The sequence below is a fragment of the Trichosurus vulpecula genome, chromosome 9, assembly GCF_011100635.1.
Source record: "Trichosurus vulpecula isolate mTriVul1 chromosome 9, mTriVul1.pri, whole genome shotgun sequence".
NCBI lineage: Eukaryota > Metazoa > Chordata > Mammalia > Diprotodontia > Phalangeridae > Trichosurus > Trichosurus vulpecula.
Genome location: NC_050581.1, coordinates 123987663 through 124010079, shown reverse-complemented (window position 1 = coordinate 124010079; position 22417 = coordinate 123987663). Strand labels below are relative to the sequence as shown.

At 35.7% G+C, this 22417-nt stretch overlaps 1 protein-coding gene across 1 annotated transcript in view; it reads left to right on the top strand.

Moving 5' to 3' along the window:
• Positions 1-21398, top strand: part of SFMBT1 (Scm like with four mbt domains 1) — an 83047-nt gene extending 61649 nt beyond the window's left edge. Inside the window, exons 15-20 of the mRNA XM_036737436.1 lie at positions 4281-4390; positions 5323-5498; positions 8712-8890; positions 9105-9350; positions 10533-10661; positions 12199-21398. Coding sequence (XP_036593331.1) covers positions 4281-4390; positions 5323-5498; positions 8712-8890; positions 9105-9350; positions 10533-10661; positions 12199-12339 — 981 coding nt within the window. The 3' untranslated portion in view covers positions 12340-21398. The remainder of the gene's footprint in view (positions 1-4280; positions 4391-5322; positions 5499-8711; positions 8891-9104; positions 9351-10532; positions 10662-12198) is intronic.
• Positions 21399-22417: the final 1019 nt, after the last annotated feature.

Here is a 22417-nt window from a genome sequence, read left to right as displayed (position 1 = left end):
GATAATGTTGGCTCTTGGTTTTAACAGTTACTGCTTACCATTTTAAGGAAAATGCTGCTACTTATTCCTATGTTTTCTAGTGTTTTTATCAGGAATGGGCATTATCTTTCTGTCTTGATATAATAATATGTTTTTTGTTACTAATATGGTCAGTTATGTTTATAGTTTTCTTTTTTCCTGAAATAAACCCAGCCTGGTCATAGTTCATAATCTTCATGATACTATAGTTTGCTTGTTAATATTTTATATAAAATTTTTGCATCAATATTCATTAGGAATATTAACCTATAGTTTTCTTTCTCTATTTCAGCTCTCCTGGCTTAGGTATTGACACCATCATTGTATTATAAAAGAATTTTGTAGGGCCTCTCTTCCCCTATTTTTTCAACAGTTTATGTATTATTGGAATCAATTTGTCTTTTGTTTGATAGAATTCACTTGTAAATCCATCTGGTTCTGTGGATTTTTCTTTGGGAGTTCATTTATTATATGTTCAATTTCTTTTTCTAAAATAGGCTTATTTAAGTCTTCTATTTCCTATTCTGCTATTGGGCAACTGATATTCTTGTAAATATTCATTTCATTGAAATCACTAGTTTTATTGTCATATAGTTGGGCAAAATATCTCCTAATACTTGTTCTATTCTTCATTGGTTGTCAATTTACCTTTTCTATTTTTGATGCTGGTAATTTGTTCTTCTTTTAATCAAGTTAGCCAATGACTTATCCTTTTTATTGTTGTCAATGTTGTTTTTTACAAGAACACTATGTTCTTCTTTTATACGTTAATTCAATTGAGTCTTTTTCTTTTTACCTTTTGCTTTCAATTTTGTTAGTCTCCTTTGATTTTCAGGATTCCTATTTTGTTTTTTAATTTGTTAGGTTTCTAATTTTTTAAAAAAAATAATATTTTATTTTTTCCCCAATTGCATGTGAAGACAATTTTTAACATTCACTTAAAAATTTTTTTTGAGTTCCAAATTCTGTTTCCTACCTCCTCCCTCCCTAAGAGGGTAAACAGTTTGATGTAGGTTATGCATGTTCAATCATGTAAAACATATTTCCATATTAGTCATGTTGTAAAAGACACAGACCCAGAGGGAAAAAAGTCCAATGGAAAAAAACATAGAAAGTGAAAAAAAACAGCATGCTTTGATCTACATTCAGATTCCATCAATTCTTTCTTTGTAGGTGGATAGCATTTTTCATCATGAGTCCTTTGAAATTGCCTTAGATCATTGTATTGCTGAGAATAGCAGTCATTCATAGTTGCTCCTTGTACAATATTGCTGTTACTGTGAACAATGTTCTCCTGGTTCTACTTCCTTCACTTTATATCAGTTCATATAAGTCTTTACAGGTTTTTCTGAAATCCACCTGCTTATCATTTCTTATAGAACAATAATATTCCCTTACAATCATATATCACAACTTGTTCAGCCACTCCCCAATTGTGGTCATACACTCAGTTTCCAATTCTTTGCCACTATGAAAACAGCAGCTATAAATATTTTGTACAAATAAGTTTCTCCTCCCACTCTCACCCCCTTTTAAAAAATCTCTTTGGAATACAGACCTAGTAGTGGTATTGCTGGGTCAAAGGGTATGCACATTTTTATAGTGCTTTGGGCATAGTTCCAAATTATTCTCCAGAATGGCTGGATCAGTTCACAAATCCACCAACAGTGCTTTAGTGTCCCAGTTTTTCCCATATCACCTCCAACATGTGTCATTTTGAGGTGGTACCTCAGAGTGTTTTCTGCATTTCTCTTATCAGTAGTGATTTAGAACATTTTTTCATATGACTATAGATAGCTTTGATACATTCTTCAGAAAACTGCCTGTTCATATTCTTTGACCATTTATCAATTGGGGAATGACTTATATTCTTATAAATTTGACTTCTCTATATATTTGAGAATTGAGGTCTTTATCAGAGAAACTTGCTGTAAATTTTTTTCCCCAGTTTCCTGCTTTCATTCTAATCTTGGTTGCATTGGGTTTTTTGTGCAAAAAATTTTAATATGATGTACCCAAAATTTAGGTACCAGAGATAAGGAATTAATATTAGTAGTATATATATCTTCACCAAATAGCATAGCATCTAAATTCTTGAAGGAAAAACTACCAACAGTAAAATTATAAGAGTGGGGGAACCTCAGTTTACCATTTCTCAGAATTAAATAAATATAACCAAATAACTTTTTAAAATGAAGGACCTGAATAATATTTCAGTAGTTAGTTATAGTAGACCTCTGGAGAATACTGAAAGGGGTATACCTATTTCTCAGTTGTGCATGACACCTTCACAAAAATTGACCATATGTTAAGGCATAAGAACCTCATAAAGAGATGCAGAAAAGCAGAAATATCAGATGCATCTTTTATCAACCATAATTAATTGTAAAGCAAAAAATAATCCTTAAGAATGGATAGGTCATCATGGCTAGGCCAAACCGATATAATAAAAATGACAATTCTCCCTAAATTTACTTTTTCAATGCCATACCAATAAAATTATCAAAAAAAGTATTTTATATAGCTAGAAAAAATTTAGGTTCAAAAATGAACTTTACAAGTACACAATTTAGAAGAAACTTGGCTTGAAAATAGTTCACATGAAAAGGACTTAGATATCTTAGTTAATTATAGAATCAGTGTATTATACCAGTGGTATGATATGTAGTAGCTACCAAAAGAACTAATGCATTTTGGATCACATTAACACCAGGAGAGTTTACAGGTTATTAGACATAACAGTCCTGCTGTACTGTATATTGTTCAGTGCCTGGAAATAGCAACCACTTAATAAATGCTTTTTAAATTTGTAAATTCTTTTTATTCATTCAGACCACATTAGGAATATTAATATCTGGATGCTATTTTTTTAAGGATGTTAAGCTATAGAATATGAACAAGAAGGCAATCAGGTTTATTATGAAACCAAACCATATGTAGTTTTGGATAGGAGTGAGGCTTAAATGAGATAATGGATGGGTAAAGTACTTCACAACCCTTTAAAATCCTATAAAAACACCAGTTGTTATCATCATCATCATCATCATTATCATCAGCCTAAGTCACCATGCCTCCAGTCTGGTGATAGCTACATTCCCTGTGACTTCTACTGAACTCAGGCAGTGTTTATGGAGCAGTACAGGAGTGTTCTGGTAAATGTTTAACAAACACACTCTCTAGGGGGAAAAAAGTATGTGTAGGTACACTTTTAAGCTTAGCATGATTAACATTTTCCCCATTACTTTCTTAAGGCTAGAAAATCAAATAAAACAGTATATCAGCCATAAGTAATAGTGATCACTGATTTCTGAAGTGTAAAAGCTCACACTGAGAATTTAAGAGTGGTCTCACCCCTATAGAATCCAGCACACCCCTGGATTTTGGCGAAGGAAGTGAAGAGGGTTTCCTGAAAAGAGAGAATTGGTGTGGGCTGGGGGCAGGGTTGCATAGTGTGACTGGATACTTGAAGGGCTGTTGTGTGGAAAACTAATTAGATTTACTCCATCGCCTCAGAGAACAGAATTAATTGATGGAAACTGCAGACAAGCACATTTTAGCCAGTTTAATTAAGAACTTTCTAACAAGAGCTATCTAGTCATGGAATGACATGCCTCGTGAGATAGAAATTTCTTTGGCACTATAGATGCTGGATATATGTGAAATCTGTTCCACAATCACTTAGTTTACTTCCAAAAAAAGACCATTGTTCAACATTATCCACTGACTTTTAATTCTTAGCAAAAGTTACTTAGTCTCTCCCACATAGAAGGCTACATACTTCATATTTGTACTCATAGAGAAAGGATGATATAGAACAGTTTTTAATACAGGAGTTCACTTTTTCGCTGTTTTATGGGCTCTGATAAGAGAATGGAATAGTGAAATATGAGATAAATTTAGAATTCTTGGGACTTTATGGGATCTGCCTAGGTGACATCATAAAAAATTTTACATCTCCTAGAGGAATTTCAAGTTAGTGGTACACTGTTTTCTGACAACCAAGTTTTGAAATTTTTAGCCAGGTTGCATTTGCTGTTTGATTTGACTCTCCTGGCAGCTACTGCTGTCCTATGTAGTATTACCACTATCATGAATATTTGACTCTCAGGCGTTTTGATACTAATTCAGTTGAATGGAATTAATCTGCTGACATGCCTTAATGGTATAAATCAGGCTGATATTACCAATAGTCTAATCTCTCTTTTTTTTCTTCCTATTGTCCCTGTTATACTTTCTGCCTCTTAAAAAAAAATGGCTGTTAGGTTCTCACATTGCTGATCAATGCAGCCTACAAACCAAGCCGTGTTCTTCGGGAGCTTCAGCTAGATGAAGATTCTGTGTGGCATGGACATGGGGAAACTCTAAAAGCCAAGTATGTTACCTCCTTTGTACATCTCTTTTTTTTGTAGTTGAATGCATATTTATTGCTGCAGGAACTTCTAGGATTATCTAGAATGTGATTCTGAAATCTGGAGGACCAAAGTTATATACCTAGAAATACCATTTTAACTGTAACATTAAACTGAATTGTAAACTATTAACTAAATGAAAGAATGCTACAAATAGCTAGTAATAGGAGATATGGAAGTTAAAAGAAAACTGAAGTTTTATTTTACTCAAAGGAGATTAGCAAAGATGACAAAAGATAGAACTAGTCTTGGAGAGGCTGAAGAAATGGAGACACAGTAATAGACTGCTGGTGCAACTATAAATTGGTCCAACCATTCTGAAAATCAGTTTGGGATTTTACTAAAGAAAGAAATAAAATGTTCATGCCTTTTGACTCAGAGATTCCATTGCTAGGGCATATACCATGAGGAGAACAGAATAAATGATCTTGTTTACATAAAGTATTAACAGCACCTTTCCTGTAAACAAAGAACTAGAGACCAAAGTAAATGTCCATCATTTGAGGACTATCTAAATTTATTGTGGTATATAAATGTCATAGAATAATATTACTGCCCTGTAATAAGTGACATATTAATTTTTAAAACTATAATATAGCAAACTTGTTTTTAGAAGCATTTAAACTTGAAGAACTTAAGGGCTAGAAGACAAAACCTTTGCTTGTTCCCATTTTTTAGCAAGAAATTTTGCTTCTTTATGCAGTATTTTATTAGTATAATATATAAAAGCAATCCTTTTCAAACTGAATGTCATTGAAGAAAATTCCTTACTTATAAAGTATGCAGAACATGAAGCGTATTTTAAGAAACAGGCTCATTAGGTGCAGTAAGACTTTTCCTCTGTTTGATTTGGACTAGTGAAATAACTTTGCCATCTGAATTCCTCCAATGACAGATACAAAGGAAAAAGCTATCGTGCTACAGTTGAGATAGTGAGAACAGCTGATCGGGTGACCGATTTCTGCCGGAAAACCTGTATAAAATTGGAATGCTGTCCTAATCTCTTTGGTCCTCAGATGGTTCTGGACAAGTGTTCTGAGAACTGTTCTGTACTGACAAAGACCAAATACAGTAAGTCATCTTTTCAATATTGGCAACTAGTGGCTGATACCCAGAGTCCTTTGTCTATGAGACAGTGACATTTAAAAACATTTATGTAGGATCTAATACAATATGTAATTGTCTAACTCTACACTAAATTGCTTTTGCCTCTGGAGTGGATATCATCCCCTGTTCTACATCCTGTTTCTTTTCATGCTTATCACATTTTTGAAACTAAAGAAAAGGTTAAAGTAAATAGACTATAATGGCAAAATAGTTTTGTCAAGGCCCCTGTGACCCTTACACAAAATCCTAATTTTTTTTATCTCTGATTCATGATGCTTAAAAGCAGTATGACAGAACCAGTACCCCTTGGCCGAATTACTAGAAAAAAAGACTTTATCTTAGGCTGAGAAATTGTCTGTTAGGCACTTTTAATTCATAAAATTAGCTTTCTGAATTCTTTGTTTATAAGGTCAAATGATCTCTTAATTAATTTCAATAAACTATATTTAAATGCCTAGTAAAATGTTGTGCTAGGATCTGGAGATACAAAAATGAAAAGTGGTTCAGTTTCTGCTCATAATGAGCTTATGGACTACTGTGCAGATATGACATGTGTAGGCAAAATATCTCATATGTGGTTACATTTATATTGTCTAGCCCTTAGGGTACATGAGCACACATCTTAAAAACCTTGGGAACCACTCAAATTGAGTCTTATTTCTTTTCAAAAATGTAATTCTAGTGAATGGCATCATCTAAATTAATGCAGCCTTTAGTGGGAGAATTTCTTCTGATGTTAATTTGGGTGAAATTAACTTAAATCAGAAGTCAGGAATACTCAGTTTTATTTTTTCTCCTACCATGATGGCATTCTTGTTACATATTCTTTACAAATAAGAGTTAAAGTAGTAAATATTTTAAACAAGTGATTTCCTTTGATAATTTTTTCAGCAGATTGTCATTTTTATTATGAAGGCTGATTGAAGCAGATACTGGTGAAGCCACTAGGTGTACCATCTCTAGGTTAATCACTGATATTTTGGAGATATGTTTGATGTGTGCAAATAGCAAGATATTGTCGTTATGTTAGAATGAATGGATGGATGAATGAATGAATTAGAAGTATTTATTAAGCACTTAATATGCGCCATTCACTGAGATACAAATGCAGAGGCCTCAAGGATGTTACATCCTAGTAGGAGGAGATTGTGTGGGAGAGGTGGGTAAGGGAAGGGTGTTTTTTTGGTTTGGGAGGGAACAGGGATGATGAGGGGAGTCAGTTGACAATAGTAGTATTGATTTTATTAGTTTACCCAGAGCAAAGGGTATAAAAGGTTAGAGAGGGTTTACTCAGTGCCAGGGGATGGCAAGGAGTTGACTAGAAGCAGTATAGTCTGGGGTCTGGAGCCAGCCAGATGTGGTAGGCCCTGTGCTTCAGGATTTGCTGACTCACCTGTCTGAATAGCATAGCACCAGGCAGTAATTCCAAAGTTGAGTGGATTAAGTCTCCAGGCTTGGATTCAAGAAGGTGCTTAAGCTGGACATTCAGATGGAATGTGTAAAGCATGGTGACATTTTCCAGCAAAAATTTCCCCTCTTCTCCCTCTCACTTCTTTCCTCCCCAGCAGCATGGAAAAAGAAAGAAAAATAAAACCCTTGTTACAAATATGTATAGCTAAGCAAAACTGATTCTTACATTGTCCATGTCCAAAAAAATGTCTCATTCTACACTGTGAGACCATCACCTCTGTCATGAGGTGGGTAGTATGTTTCATCATGAGTCCTCTGGAATTGTGGTTAGTCATGTTGATCAGAGTTTTAAGTCTTTCAAAATTATTTGTCTTTATAATATTGTTACTGTATATGTTCTTCTAGTTCTGATCATTTCATTTAGCATTAGTTCATACAAATCTTCCAAGGTTTTTCTGAAACCATTCCCTTCATCATTTCTAAAAGTACAATAGTATTCATCACATTTATATGTTATAACTTGTTCAGTAGTTCCTTGTTACTTGCCACCACAAAAAGAGTGGCTATAAATATTTTAATACATATAGGTATTTTTCCTTTTTTCTTTGATCTTTTTAGAGTATAGGTCTAGTATGGTATTGCTGGGTTAGTTTGCATAGTTTAATAGCTTTTGGGGCATAGTTCCAAATTGCTTTCCAGAATTGCTGGTCCAGTTTACAGTGCATTAATATACCTGTTTTCCCACAGATCCTCCAGCATTTGTCATTTATTTGTCAACTTTGTCAGTCTGATAGGTGTGTAAAGTGGCATCTCAGAATTGTTAGACCAGTTTTTGTATGACTACTAATAGATTAAATTTCTTCCACTGAAAACTACCTTTTCACTATCAATTGGAGGAATGGCTCTTATTTTTATATGTTGGAATTAGTTTCGTATGGTGACACTTTCAAAAAATGTTATACAAATGCATTATTTTTAATACTATTTTGCTAAAAATTAGTCATTTTCATGATAATGCCTTCAAGTTAAAAATATAAATTAAACCCCTATAACATAGTTTTTGTGGATATTTTACAAAAAACCCAACCCTCCAAAATTTGAAATAAAAAAATTTTAGATAATTTTTATCTTTCCTGACTAGGGTGTGATTTCATGCTAATATTCATGCCAAGATAATCAGTCTAAATTGGATTCAAATTGTGAAGGAAGGGAGATCATACAGATAAATAAACCTTGTGCCTGATCTCATGGAGTTTATTCTAGTGGGACTTGATAAGACAACAAACCCAAATAACTATGATACATAACATCACATAATAAATTCATTAGAGAATTGCAAAACAATATGATTTTTGAAGTCTGAGGGCTCTGACTATCAAGGTGACAATGAAGTTAGAGGAGCTTAACAAATTTGTATTGCAGTACATATTGTATTGAAACTTTATTTTTAAGTTCAGATAACTGTGTTAATGCTAAGAACTCACTTTATATAACACTTTTATTCTTTATTTCTGTCAAGAGCACAATCACCCTTCTAGTCACCCAGGTTATAAACTTTGGCCTCTCACTTAGTAAGCACTTAATAAGTGTCTGTTGATAGACTGACATCATATATTGACTTTTCTTTTTGCTTAGCATCTGACCTCCTTAGCACCACCAACTCTGCTGACATTTGAAAATAGTAGTCTTGAAGTACCACAGTCATACAGAAAAGTGTGATAAAAAAAAAAGTCAGTCTCTCTCTCTTTTTTGGTTATGTTCCTCCAGCACACTATTATGGAAAGAAGAAAAATAAAAGAATTGGGCGGCCACCCGGTGGGCATAGTAACTTAGAGTGCGTCATGAAGAAAACAAACAAGAGACGGAAGAGGAGAAAGAACTTCTTTGTCCATAAGAAGAAGCGCTCCTCAGCATCTGTTGATAACACACCAGCAGGCTCTCCCCAGGTATGCGGAGGGATCTTGGAGGGGAACAAACTGAAGCTTGTTTCTGTTTCCCAGTGGCTCTCCCTTCAACAAACATTACTTCATGCCAGTTTCAAAAGGAAGGAGATTTTTTAAACCTTGATAATTTGACTCTGGCTAATAAGAAATGATTTTATATTGCAAAAACCAGTGTTTTTGGTAAGTTGTGGGTGATACCTTGTTTTTTGTGCTGTAGGGCAGTGGGTGTGAAGATGATGATGATCAGGATGAAGTAGATGAAGAATCTCTAAGTGAAGATAGTGCCTCTGAACAGCCAGATGAGCTGCAGGAAGAATCAGAAGTGTCAGAAAAGAAATCATGCTCTTCCTCTCCTACCCAAAGTGAATTGTCTCATTCATTGGCTCAGGATCGAGACAAGAGAAAAAGAAAACTTCGCACTTTTTCTTTCTCTGATGATGAGAATAAACCTCCTTCACCAAAGGTACCTATTTAACAATTTTTTTTCTCCTTTGCCCTAGGATTTTTGTGTGAATTGAACTTTTACAGAAACAAACATATCAGATGAGGCTGTCTTCTTTCTCTGTATGTACTTGAGTTTTGAGGAATTCCCTTTAAAAATGCATTCGCAGTGCAACAATTACTTGCCCAAAAATTTTTGTGAGGATTAAATATGCAGGAAAGAGTTCCTAGAACACTGTGACTGCTGGGCTTCCATTTAAAAGAAAAAGTGCCACTTCCTTGTTAAGCTTATTAGTGATTTAGAAAAATGTTCTTTATTTTTTTATGATAAATAATTTTAGGTTTGTCCCCGTTTTTAAAATCAGACACTTGACTTTAATAAAGCAATTTTGTTGAAATACTAGAAATAATATAGATTTTGTAGATTCTAGAAAGTATATAGATTTTTTTTTTCCAACAACCACTTATTAAGTGCCTTGGAAATACAAAATAGTGTTCTACCTTTTGGGAAGTTTGAGATACTTCTGATAAGATCTCTACCCTTAGGGCTTTTAGTGAAAAGATGGCATCAAAACAGAAGTAATTAACTCTCTTCCTTTTATATTTAAAGTCATTTCAAAATGATCCATATTAATAGAAATGATCAATCAACCAATAAGCATTTATTAAACACGTACAGTGTGCCAGGCATTAAGCTAGGTACTAGAGTTCCAAAGACAAAGGGAAAAATGTTAACTGCCTGCAAGAGTTTTCAGTATAGCCAGATACATCTAGCCAGATGTATGATATACAAAATAGATACAATAGATTGGGGTCTTTTTATCTCTTGATTTTTAATTTAAAGTTTTTCTTTTGTTGGAAATACTGTTTATCTCATTTGAGTACACCACTGTGAAGAGGGTTTAAAAATAACTGTGTTGCCTTTTTCTTTAAATGGTTCAAATGTTTTTCTTAGTCCCTCATTGAAATTAAATCTTCCCTTTTATTTTCTATGATCATCATCCTGAATAACACCACAAACATGTATTGAGTACCTACAGTGCCCAGGGCACTCAGTTCATTTTCAGGAGGAGTCTGTTCTAAACCCATTTTAAATATAGACTTCATTGCTTGGCATTGACAAAAAAGTATGTAGACATTGTTTAAATGTGATGGCCAGAATTTACGATACTGTAAAATTTGCTTTTATTTGGTGGGAATGAAGGAATTGAAGATTGAAGTTGCTGAAAAACTGCAGCTAGACAGTAACCCACTGGAGTGGAGTGTGGCTGATGTTGTGCGGTTCATCAAATCTACAGACTGTGCTCCATTAGCAAGAATATTCCTGGATCAGGTACTATGGATGTTTTGCATTTTTATTAATGTATCTTATAAGGGAAAAGCTTTAGACATATTTAGTCACTTGCAACAATTCATCCACAAATGTTTGAAAGCAAGTTTTTTTTTCAGGACTAAAAAAATAACAAGAGTTTCATATTAATTTTTCCAAGTTAGAGCAGGGAATAAGCATTTCTGTAGCATTTACTATGTGCCAGGCACTGTGCTAAGTACTTTACAGTTACTATTTTATCCTTACAACAACCCTTAGATGTAGGTGCGGTTATAATCCCCATTTTGTAGATGAGGAAACTGAGGAAAGCAGTGATTAAGCGATTGCCCAAGGTCACATAGCTAGTAAGTGTCTGGATTTGAACTGAAGTCCTTCTGACTCTGGGCCTAGTACTCTATCCACTGCACCATCTAATTGCCTTCAAGTAATGGAGATGATATAGTCCATTTCTTTCATTGTTACAGCATAATGTTTGCTAAGTAAAAGGCAGCTAGGTGATTCAGTGGATAGAGTGCTGGATCTGGAGTTAGGAAGACTCATTTTCCTGAGTTCAAATCTGGCCTCAGACACTTACTAGTTGTATGATCCTGGGCAAGTCACTTTACCCTGTTTGCCTCAGTTTCCTCCTCTGTAAAATAAGCTGGAGAAGGAAAAGAAATCTTTGCCAAGAAAACCCCAAATGGGGTCATGAAGAGTTGGACATGACTGAAAGGATTGAACAAGAAAGTTTGCTAAGTAATTATTAATGTCCTAGCAGTGATGAATACAAGATCTAAAGACTGAGTTCTGTTTGTTTTAAAGGAGTGACTGTAAAGTGTATTCAGGGTATCTTAAAAATTTTAGTGCTGATTTAGGTTTATTGATTCAAAATTACACTAAGAGTTTTGGGATTGTGTGAGTGCATACATATACATTTGTGTGTATGTATACACATGCACACACATACGCAAAACATATATGAGCATGTATCTGAGGCCCTACAGTGCTGTCTAGTCACTGATGATCAGTTTTAAGGAAAACTTTAAACAGCAAAAATAATTCTATTGTTCTTAGTAAGTATAAAAATGGAAGGATTTTGTTTTAATAATTTGGGGAGTTTGAAAGAGATTTATATATCATCCCATAAAATATTTCTTTGATATCCTCAGAGTGCTTCATGAGTTTTCTGTTTTCTTTGTAGAGCAAAAAAATACTGAAGTTCAACACTCTTTTAGGGTTAGTTAGAAAAATGTATAATCAATTCCTTTTGGAGTGCTACCATTAATAACTTAACTTTATTTGTTGAATGCCTGAAAGCAAGAGAGAAGTCAGTCTGGAGACATTGTTGAGGAATTCACAATGTTAATAGGTTCTGAATAAAAAATTTTTAGTAACCATTTTTCCTTAAAGAAGAAAAAGAGGATAAGAAAATACTACTCTCTTTGTTCAGTAAAACCTGAAAAGGGTAAGACTCAGTGGACCAGTCAGTATAAATGGAGTTCATGATGAATGAACCACTACGTACAATTAATAGAAAACTCTTCTTTTTATCCTTTGACAGGAAATTGATGGGCAGGCCCTACTACTCCTTACCCTTCCCACTGTTCAAGAGTGCATGGACTTGAAGTTGGGCCCTGCTATCAAGCTTTGCCATCATATAGAAAGGATCAAGTTTGCCTTTTATCAGCAGTTTGCTAACTGAGAAGGATGGCCAAGGTGAACTGGACCTTTGAAGCACAAATGCAGTGAGCCATTGGTCCCTCTCTGAGATGGCATGCTAACTTTGGTGACCTCCATATGTCTGCTTGCTGTGATTTTGCACTTTCAGGGAAGGAAGACCACACACATTGAAGTAAAACAATGCACACTAAGTGTCTACCCTGCCAATGGAATTGTGGTAGTCCTTTGTTCATCAGATTACAATTTTTTTTTAAATAAAAGATTGTGGGAAAAGAGACTCCTGTGAGGAGAATAAGTGTTTCACAAATTCAGGTGGTGTGGACTAAGAACTAAGAGTAATATCCTAAGCTGCTGGAAAATACTTTTTCTGTTCCTCCTTTTCTTTTTGTTCTTTTCCATGGTAGGTTGACATGTTCCCTGTTTCCTTTTCTTGGGAAAAGAGAACATGGCTTTAACTTGGCACTGATATAAGGCTACACCTTAAGGAAGACCAGTGCTCCATTTACAATTTTCTTTTTAAGCTTTTTAAAACTAAAAGCAGCTCATTGGGGAATGTTTTGTGGAACCAGGGCTTTATATGTGTATAGTTCCATTTTAGCCCATTTAAAAAGCTTTTCCTGGGGATTTCTTTTTGTTACTAACTCTGTTGACAATTGTAGTTAACAGTTCTGGGTGGGATTTTTTTCCTGTGATGCTTGTTTTGCTGTCACCATAACAATAAGGAATTATGTAAGACGAAAGTTGCAGAAAGACATTTAAAAAACTATAGTGAAAAAACGTGTGGCAACTTATAACAGTTCCTGACTGACCTAAACCCAAAATTCTCATGTCATACTTTACAGAGATCTCTTCCATTTTTGGCACTGGTCAGCTAGTTAAGTGGCATATCAAAGGTTTGTTAGTAATTTAATTGAATAGGTTTCTCTTGAGCTTCTCAAGGATTTTATTATTCTTTTCTCCTACAGTGGCTTCCCCATTCTGTCTTGTCTCAAGGTTCCTTTCTTCATCTAGCTAACATTCATTTGACAAACAGGCAAGCCTCCTTTTGCTCCATTCCCAGCCCTACCAAGTAGTTAGTACTTCTAATTAAGCCAAGTAGTTAAAACATTAGTTTTATTCAGGAACCTGGAGCACAAGTTGAAAATCCTCATTCTGTGGAGGTGGTTTAAAAATCCAAAAAGAAGTTGAAAAGTCAGAGAATTTTTGGACCTCTGCACAGTTTTTAAACTACTCTGATTTAACTGCAGGGGAATCTCAGGATAGCATGTCATCCACATTAAGATGATCCTGGTAGAACCAATCTATAGCTCTTTTAAAATTTATACCATCTTTTTAGTATTTATGGGCCTGCTTTAAGTTAAATTGAAAATCCAAGTGAATTTGCTTTCCACAATTATGCTGTTGGGAGGCTTCAGCAGAACTGTCCAGCTGAGATTTCTTGATTTCATTGTGGATAGGGAAAAAAGAAGTGTGCGCTCACCCCCTGTAAATTATGAATTTTGATGAAAATCTTACTGGATTATCCCCAGTCACCAATATATTATATTCAGACCATCCCTCTTCTTCATATTCTACTTTAGATTTCCCCACACCTACTAACTTATTGATTAGGAATTCTCATTGCAGGTACAGACAACAGAGCTTATAAGGTCTGGATCCTCTGTACCATTAAATAGTAAGTGAACTCCCTTAAATTAGAACCTATAGCCAAATGACAATAAGCACCAGTTATTACAGTGCATTTTGAGGAGGTATTCAATAAGTATGTCTAAGTAAATAAGGCATCTGTTTATTTTGGTCAACATTCAGTAGCTTCTAGATGGTTCTCTTGCTACTTGGATACTTCAGTGGACCAGTGAGTTCATCAGGGTAAGTACTCCTTTTGGTAATGCAGGTACTCATGTCCTTGGATCTTTCAGAACTCTTTGTCTGTGTCCTTCCTGTAAATTCTGCACAGAAGGTCCATTCAAAGTGCTAGGAACTTCCTCTGGTTCTCCCAAAACTGCACCTATATCAGTGGGGGCTGACTATCATTATACTTTGTTCTGGACATCATCTCTCTAGGCAAACATCTTTCTGATGTCATCCTTTATACCACCTCTTTTGTGTAATTTTTGGTTGGTAAAAATGAATGCTTTGCAACTTGTCCATCACTACCTTGAAGTCCTTTCTTACCCTTTGGTGACCCTCAACTTTAATTCTTCTGGACCTGTGGAACTCCATCACTAGGACTCATTCAGCACCACTGGAAGCATTCTACTGGGCAAGGAAGGATAATAAGGTCCCAAAAAGTACTGAACACTTTCCTAAAGGCAGTCCAACTTACTATCTTCCTCTTTGATTTGTGCCCCAGACCACTATCTACGCACAATATTTGTCCAAGATATGTGTGCTAATGATAAGACAATGCTACAGACTGGTTGCAACCAAGTACATGTCATACTCTACAGAGTAGACATTCTTCATCAACTCAGTTTTTCCAGTGTGGATAATTAACCATGTGTTTCACTGGGACAGATTTCCAGAACTTTGGGTCACCTCCACGACAAGGCATCAAAGTAGCACTGTGTTGGAGGTCTCTCATATTAAAAAGTTTTAATGTAAGTAAATTATAGCATAATGAGTAAAGATAATTGCATATTTCAGTATAAAGATTGGTCTGGTGAAGGAGTGGGGGGAAATGTGTGCTATTTTGCATTAACTAGAAAGGTCACTTTTTGGTATCTTGATTAATAAAATTTTCTTCTGATCCTAACTACCCAGTAGTGGAATCAATTCAATTGATAGTTCTGGGAAGGTTAAGGAAAATTCCTCTCACCCCCAAATAGTATTAGAATTTTATAATTGGGAGTTTGGATTCATATATTTCCCATCTTAATTAGGAAAATTAAATATCCCTTTCACTAAATACCACAATTGAGATGTTACTTTCCTCAAAAATCTATTTTTACTTCCAAAGGAACCATATAATTCTGGAACTTAAAAAGGGGACCTAAGGGATAAATCTAGTACAACTCTCCAGTTTTATGTTTGGGGAAAATTGAAGCCCCAAGAAGGTGGTGACTTTACAAAATTAAACAAGCTGGTCAATAATATAACCTGAAAGAGGGGCCTGGGTGTTTTGCCTTCTCAGTCTAAGGCTCCTTTCACTGCTCATATTTCCGTCCTTCTACCCAATCCCACAATATTTTAACATGCTCTCAATATTTGTACTATATAAACTAAGTAAAATCTCAGGGCCATTTTCTTGGAAGGAGAGCATGACTTAAGACTGAAGCATTCATGCCTGGGAATTTTCTACCAAACTTCTATTGCATTACTCCCTCAATAAATAGAATTCCTTCAGCAACTGTGTTAAAGATGCAGAGTTAAACTCAAGAAAAAAACTACCTGGAAATCCCATGTGGAAGCAATAGTTTGGGAATGTTTGGTATGTTGTTGTGTCCTTTAAAATATACATTTCACCTTTGTATTAGTGTAAGTAATTAAAGCAGTAACCTTACTTTGTTTTGTTGGAAAGGTTAGAAGACTATGATGATGTGAGCTGGGAGCATTAACTAAACCTTAGTATTTGATATCCATTCTCTTCTCTCTGGGTATTTCCTCCTCCAATCACACCAGTTCCCTGGTGATTCTTATTGAAGTTTTTTCATAGATGTTCTACGGAGGAGTCATCCAGCCTGAGGGAGGTCTTCTTTTGGTTCTTCACTGTCTCAGGGTTACTAATGTAATTCCCAGGCTGTCCATCTGTTGTTTTGCTAGACAGCTGATCCACCTCCTTTTCTGGCTAACATGACCTCCAAAATGTCATTGGGATCCCCACTTCTTGTGGGCATGTTATCATTGTGAACACGAAACAGTTTCTTTACACCCATAATTCATATTTCTGTTGCCCCGTGGGTTACCTACAACTTAGAGTCATTCAAGATCATGCTGTTCCATTGTGTGTAGCCTGGTAGTTTGGGATTGTTGAAAGTACTACAGGATTTTCCAGATTTGATTCAGCCTAAACTCCATTCTCAGCCTAGCTCATCATTCACTTGCAGCAGCTATGCCAGTATATACATGAATCAGCATAAATGAGTTGCACATTACATATCACAGCCTGGGAAATACAAAATTTTTCATCCATTTTATTTTTATTCTATATAAGGTTAGACCTCTCTCCTTTTCATTGCTGTGATCTGAGGAGGTGGTGTTTTTGTTTAGTTTTTGTTTTTTAGTATGTTAGGGCTTGATGCAGTTGATACAATGTTGTCTGTGAATAAGAGCATTTGGAAAACCTCACTGTCTATGTTTGAAATGCATATATTTTTCGTTATACTAGAGAACACTTTGGGTGACCATATTAGTCCCTTTTTTATACCTTACTTGATCAATCAATAAGCATTTATTAAACACCTACTATGTGCCAGGCAATAGGTCACAGACACTAGGGATCCTTGATTTTAGTACTCAACAGATTGCTTAAGAAAGTTATCTTTAAAGTTAATGTTAGTCTAATATGTTTCTAATGTACATGTGGGAGATAGCCTTCTTAGAAGAGAGCCTTCAAGGATATAGTTTGTTCTGCTGAGTCAGATGCTTTTTAAAAAAATAATAAACAGTAGATACATTGATTCTTGCTATAGTAAGACTTAGGAAAGCCTGCTCGTTTCTTTTTCATGTTTTCATTGAGGATACCTTTGACAATTATGCAGGCCATTCTCCTAAAGATGTTATAGAACTTCGAAAATGGGTATATGGGTTAACAGTTGTGGAAATCTTCTCAATCACACCATCTGTGGTCTTTTCTATTCTTTCAGAATATTTTCCTTTTTGAAATAGCTTGAAAATGGAGTGCCTTGACAATGACCACCTTGAGCACAGATTTCTTCTATATGCATTTTGTCAGATCAGCCATTTTTCCCCAAATTCATCTTAAGTGCTGTCACCACTTCTTTATGTAGTATTTTGGGTATTGAAATGGCCAAGTACATGTATGGTAGTTAAATTCATACAAATGATTAAGGAAACCAGTATGATAAAGGTGTTGGCCAGTGCATCCTATTTCATGTCTGTTGTCATCCCCAACCACAATCCAGTTTTGTCTGCAGATGTTCTCAGGATGACCTAGCTCTGCTTGGTCTCACTTCATATTCTCAGCCAAATCATTTTTACCCACAATTGCTTTTGTGTTATTTTGTAAAGTGATAATGCTCTTAATCTTCCATCATCCTTTTCAGCAAATAAGCTTATACACTAAACCAATGGTGTCCTTGGCTACCATTTCTCTACCCTTGGCAAGAAGATTAAGTGTTTGTTGCTGCGGCATTTTCTGGGATCTTTTGGCCTATTCACTCTAGTGACTGCTTTGTATCATTTAAATTTTTCTTAAAAATCATGACAATGCCTTTTTGTCAGTTTATTTTTCATTTTTTGAAATTAGTAACTTGTTTCAACAGATCAGGTTTCAAGGAGTATCTTATATTCATTCATAGACTTGCTTTTAATTTGATACTTACTTTCCTAGATTTAGTTAAGGAAACAGAGACCCAGAGAAGTTGACTTGCTCATTTTACTAGGGATGAAGTGATGGAGTGAGGACTTGAATGCAGGCTTCTCTGCCTCTCACTCTCTCTTCATATCACCATGTTGTTCCTCTTAAAACTACCCAGCTCTTTTCTTCTTTAGCCTTTGCTTTAACCAGCTGAGATGGCTATCGGATCAGCAATTAGTCTTTTCCATAATAAAATTATTAAAGTGTAGTCATTTTTATTTTTCACATTGTGGTTAAGTGCTTACCATATCCAGAATCTTCTGAGTGTCTTAGAGTCACATAGCTTCTGGGGAGCCAGCAGTCCTTGAACTTCTTTGATTTCTTGATCTCAAACTATATTTACCAACATGATTTTTGTCTTCTTCTCCTACACTTGTTTTCATGTTGAAGTCACCAAGTATGGGGATATATGTTGACTTAATTTTGAAAATTTTGTTAGTTTTATCAAGAGTTTTTCCTATCCATCCTCTACAATGTAAGATATTGTGTAAGCTTCAGTTATTTTCCTGGTCTGTTTGCTTACATTCATTACAAGGACTGCAAGGCAAGATAACCAAGTATCCTTTGATACAATGATGTTGCCTTTGGAAAAACTATGAAACCAACTCTGCCAACTCCGTTATTCATCTTGCTGAGGAAAATATGCAAGTTGTCCTTCCATTTATTTAGCTGTAGCTTCTTTGTCTTCTCATTTCATTTATAACAAAAAATGCCAGTATGTACATGGTTAACTTCCTCTAGTATTCCAGCCTGTTGGTAGTTTGACAGAGACGAGTACCAACTGTTAAATTAATGTTTGTAGACAGTCTGGAGCCATGTGATTCTTAGCATCTCTTGCCACCTTTCCCACTATCCACCCCCGTCTAAGAGAAAGAAACGATCGACTTTGAATTTTCAAAAGGGATGATTCTTCTTGATTGCATAAAATATTTCTATGCTAGATATAGACATATGTGCTCTTCATTTCTTGGGGAAAATTGTCTTCGGTTGCTGTATTCAAAGAGAATTCATTGTAGAATAATCATATTTGCCTAGATTTCATTTCCAGGTAGTACTCTTTGTTTACTTTAGTCTAACAGGATAAGTCTTCCATAACTGTGTGCTCATCATGTATTGACAACTTTAGAAATATACTAATATGCTGTAGTTTTCCTCTAGGTCCCTCAAAATTTAACAGGGTGATTAATAACTTGTTTCTGCTTGGTTGTGGTGTTAGGTAAATCATTTAAACTACATATACTGTGGGTTCTGGGGAATTGTGGTTAGGGCTTTAGGTAGTGGAGCCATCCAGACAAACCACAGTAGGACTCTAGTTTTCATATTATCCTTGCTTATTTTGCAGTATATTCTGAGGACAGGGCACATTATATCTACCAGCCTTCTGGCAGAGATATGAATACTTAATTATTCCACTAGTAAGCCAGATATCAAACTTGGCTTTTTTGTGCCTCTTTTTCCAGGAATTAAAATTGAACTCACTGTGAGATAGGGAACATTGGACCATAGCTTCTTCAGAACTTGATTCAACCTAACTTTCTACTTGGTACCAGTTCAGCAGGTGATCTGGGATTTGAAATAGGCTCAGAACGATTGGAATTGCTCTATTGGGGTCAGATCTTAGAACCATGTCCCTAAAAGGAAGGTAAAAGTTTTTTGGGAGGAATGTACAGAGAACATCAGGGAGTTTTAGGAGCATGTGGGTTGTGACACAAATGGGGGCACTGGGATAAACTATTAAAGAGGCTTTTATTTATCTGGCGTGTTCACCAAAGACTTTTCTTATGATTAAGATGTTGGGAGAATTGAGTTATTCCTATTCTCATTAATGTTTTGAGAGAAAAGCCAGGAGCTAAGTCCATGGCAGAAGCGAATACAGGACTTGGTCTCTAAGCATGTGTTTGTAGGGAATGTTTGTTTAGTTTCAGTTTTAAAAAGTAATTTAACACTTTTCTGTATTATCAGTAGGAGACTCATTGGCCTTATGAAGCTGATGAGAAGGGGATACCGTCAGTATTGGTGGGAATCAGTGCCCCTTCTATGAAGCTGAACTGGTTGGTTCTGGGTCATTACAGTATGTGGAGGGCTGCCTCAAAACCATTGTAGAAAGTAAGCCTACCATAAAGCCAAAAAAAAAATTCAGTCCTTTCCATGCAAATATTACTTATTCTTGACTTTTTCCACTATTAAAAACACTTTACTAATGAACTTTTGTCCATCTTACCCTTTGCATGAGACTGTGAGTACTTTGGAAACTTGAATTTCTCCAGATAAGCCACATGGGGACTTGAATTTCCAGCTGAAGAGTTCTAAACTGTATGCTCAAAGACAAGTCCAATTGTATCCTATTCCAAGCCCACCTTTTTGGGTGCTCCCTTCAGAACTTTCCCCAAACCATACAGATAGCCTTGTTTTTGAAGGCAGCCTTAGGGGTAAAAGAGTAGAGGGTGGGTGTTGGATGCACTGAAGATTACAAGGTTCTTTATTGCAATGTCTGAAGAATCTTCTATTTTTACAGCCAGCAAACCAGAAATTGAAGTGGGAGAATGGAAAAGTGGGCCTTTAATTCCCATCCTATATTCCTTTTCTGGTTTAAGAGACATGGTTCAGTCTGTCTCAGTGCTGTGACCTATCGAAAAGGACTGCTATTCAAAAGGAAATAAGCCAGGACCTTGTCAGGTGGGTCTCCGACACCAGCAGTGAGGTGCTGACCCTGAAGCCTCCATTGGAGGTAAGGGGTCTCACTTCAATCAACTTTGGAGGCAATAGGTGAAACTGGCATAGCATAAGGCCCCCCATCTGAAAGAAGTTTTTGCACCAGGGTCATAGTGTTTCCATATGGCTACCATATGTTACGTTCGTATGTAGGTACCTGCTCTCTAACCTTGGCAGAGTGAGAGTGGAAAAGGCTGGGACACTTGAATGGGGTGGTGGTTTGAATTCTGGAACAACCTAATATAAGAAGCAGCTGACTTTGATAGGTTATGATACTCAGGCAAAAACAATAAGCTGGTTGTATTGTCAGTTACTTAGTTCCACTTTGCAAGAAACCTTTAAGGAAGGTATCTTGAGGTTTTGAGTTTTCCTCCCTCTTCTTTTTCCCCTTTTCTCCTTTTTAGTTGAATATCTCTATGTAGACAATCAGAGGTCTGCCAGGTAGGGACTCCTGGTTGGTACCAGCACCATGTTTAGGCCTCTTTCATATACTAACTCATTGGAACTGATGCACTTTGTTTCCTGTATTTTGCCTTTTTTATTAGCTGCTTGTTTGGAACAAAATGAAATGCATACTGTGTTGTGATCTTCCTGCTTGCTGTTTTTTCCTTAATTTCAAGCGTTATGCATCAAGGGTAAAATACTACTTAAGGAGAAATATGCACAAACAAATATGCCTATTGAAAATAATGTCCATCATGTTTGGTAGGTGTAGTGACTTCAAAGGATTTTAAAAACTATTTTAGATGGGTATTTTGCTTGTTTCCTTGTAAATAAGAATGTAAATAAGTTTGTGGTATGACAGTTTTAAGTGATTGTAAAAAAAATTAAAAAAAAACAAACAAGTTGTGGTTTCATTTTGTGCTGATTTGGATAGCAAGAAACACTTATATCTAGATTAATCTTTTCTTTTTCTTTTAAAGCTTTCTAGTAGGGTTTCTCAGAGTCTCTTGAGCAGGGCAGTAGACTACTTCTTGATACCACTAAGTGGAGCAGCTCTTCAGGGGTGATTTCCTATATTTCTGACCAGTGACACTTTTCAGTTCTGGTCCTAATATTTTTTTTTCACCTAAGTGCCATATAAGAGAAAGTACAAGCCCAGTTTCTCAGCATAATTGAGCCCTGGAGGCAAGAGCCACAGCTCCACTGGTCTCTAAAGCAGCTCATGGATACAAACTTGGCCTTAGGAGAAGTGCTCTGCACTAGTCAGCACTTTGCCAGATTTTTCTGCAGGTTTCAGTGCTGGATCCTCTTTGGATCTTAAAATACCTTTTGGTCTAATAATATCTAACTAGACTTTCTATTGCCTTAATTTCAGGCCATTTCTTCCTGTGAAATTTTCTATGGATCAGGAAAGCTAGTTTAGCCTTTGATGCCCTGTTAAAATCCTTCACATAATCATTAACTTAGAACTGGAAAGGAACCCTAGATGTTGTTTTATAGAGAAGGAATCTGATGTCCAGAGAATTTAAGTGACTCGCCTGCCTAAGGTCACATAGATATAAGTAGAGGAGCCAAAAATCTAGTCCAGGTCCTCTGATTGCAAACCAGGCTCTCTTTCTACTACATTCTGTCTCAAAAACAGTAATTAAATTAACCCAAAATCTCTTTTCTGAGATAAACAGCTATCGCATGTTAATTTTTGAATTTGTTTATCATTGTGGATATGTGCAAATTTTATCATATAACTGAGAGCAGATTATTGCTTTCATCAAATCTTTAAGATATGATTTGGTTAACATTCCTACCCACCAGTAAAGCTTATGAAGAGTAAATTTCATTTCTATACAATTTATTCATAGTGCCTATTCTTGACATGGGACAAGGGTCCTATTTCCTTGGAGATGGT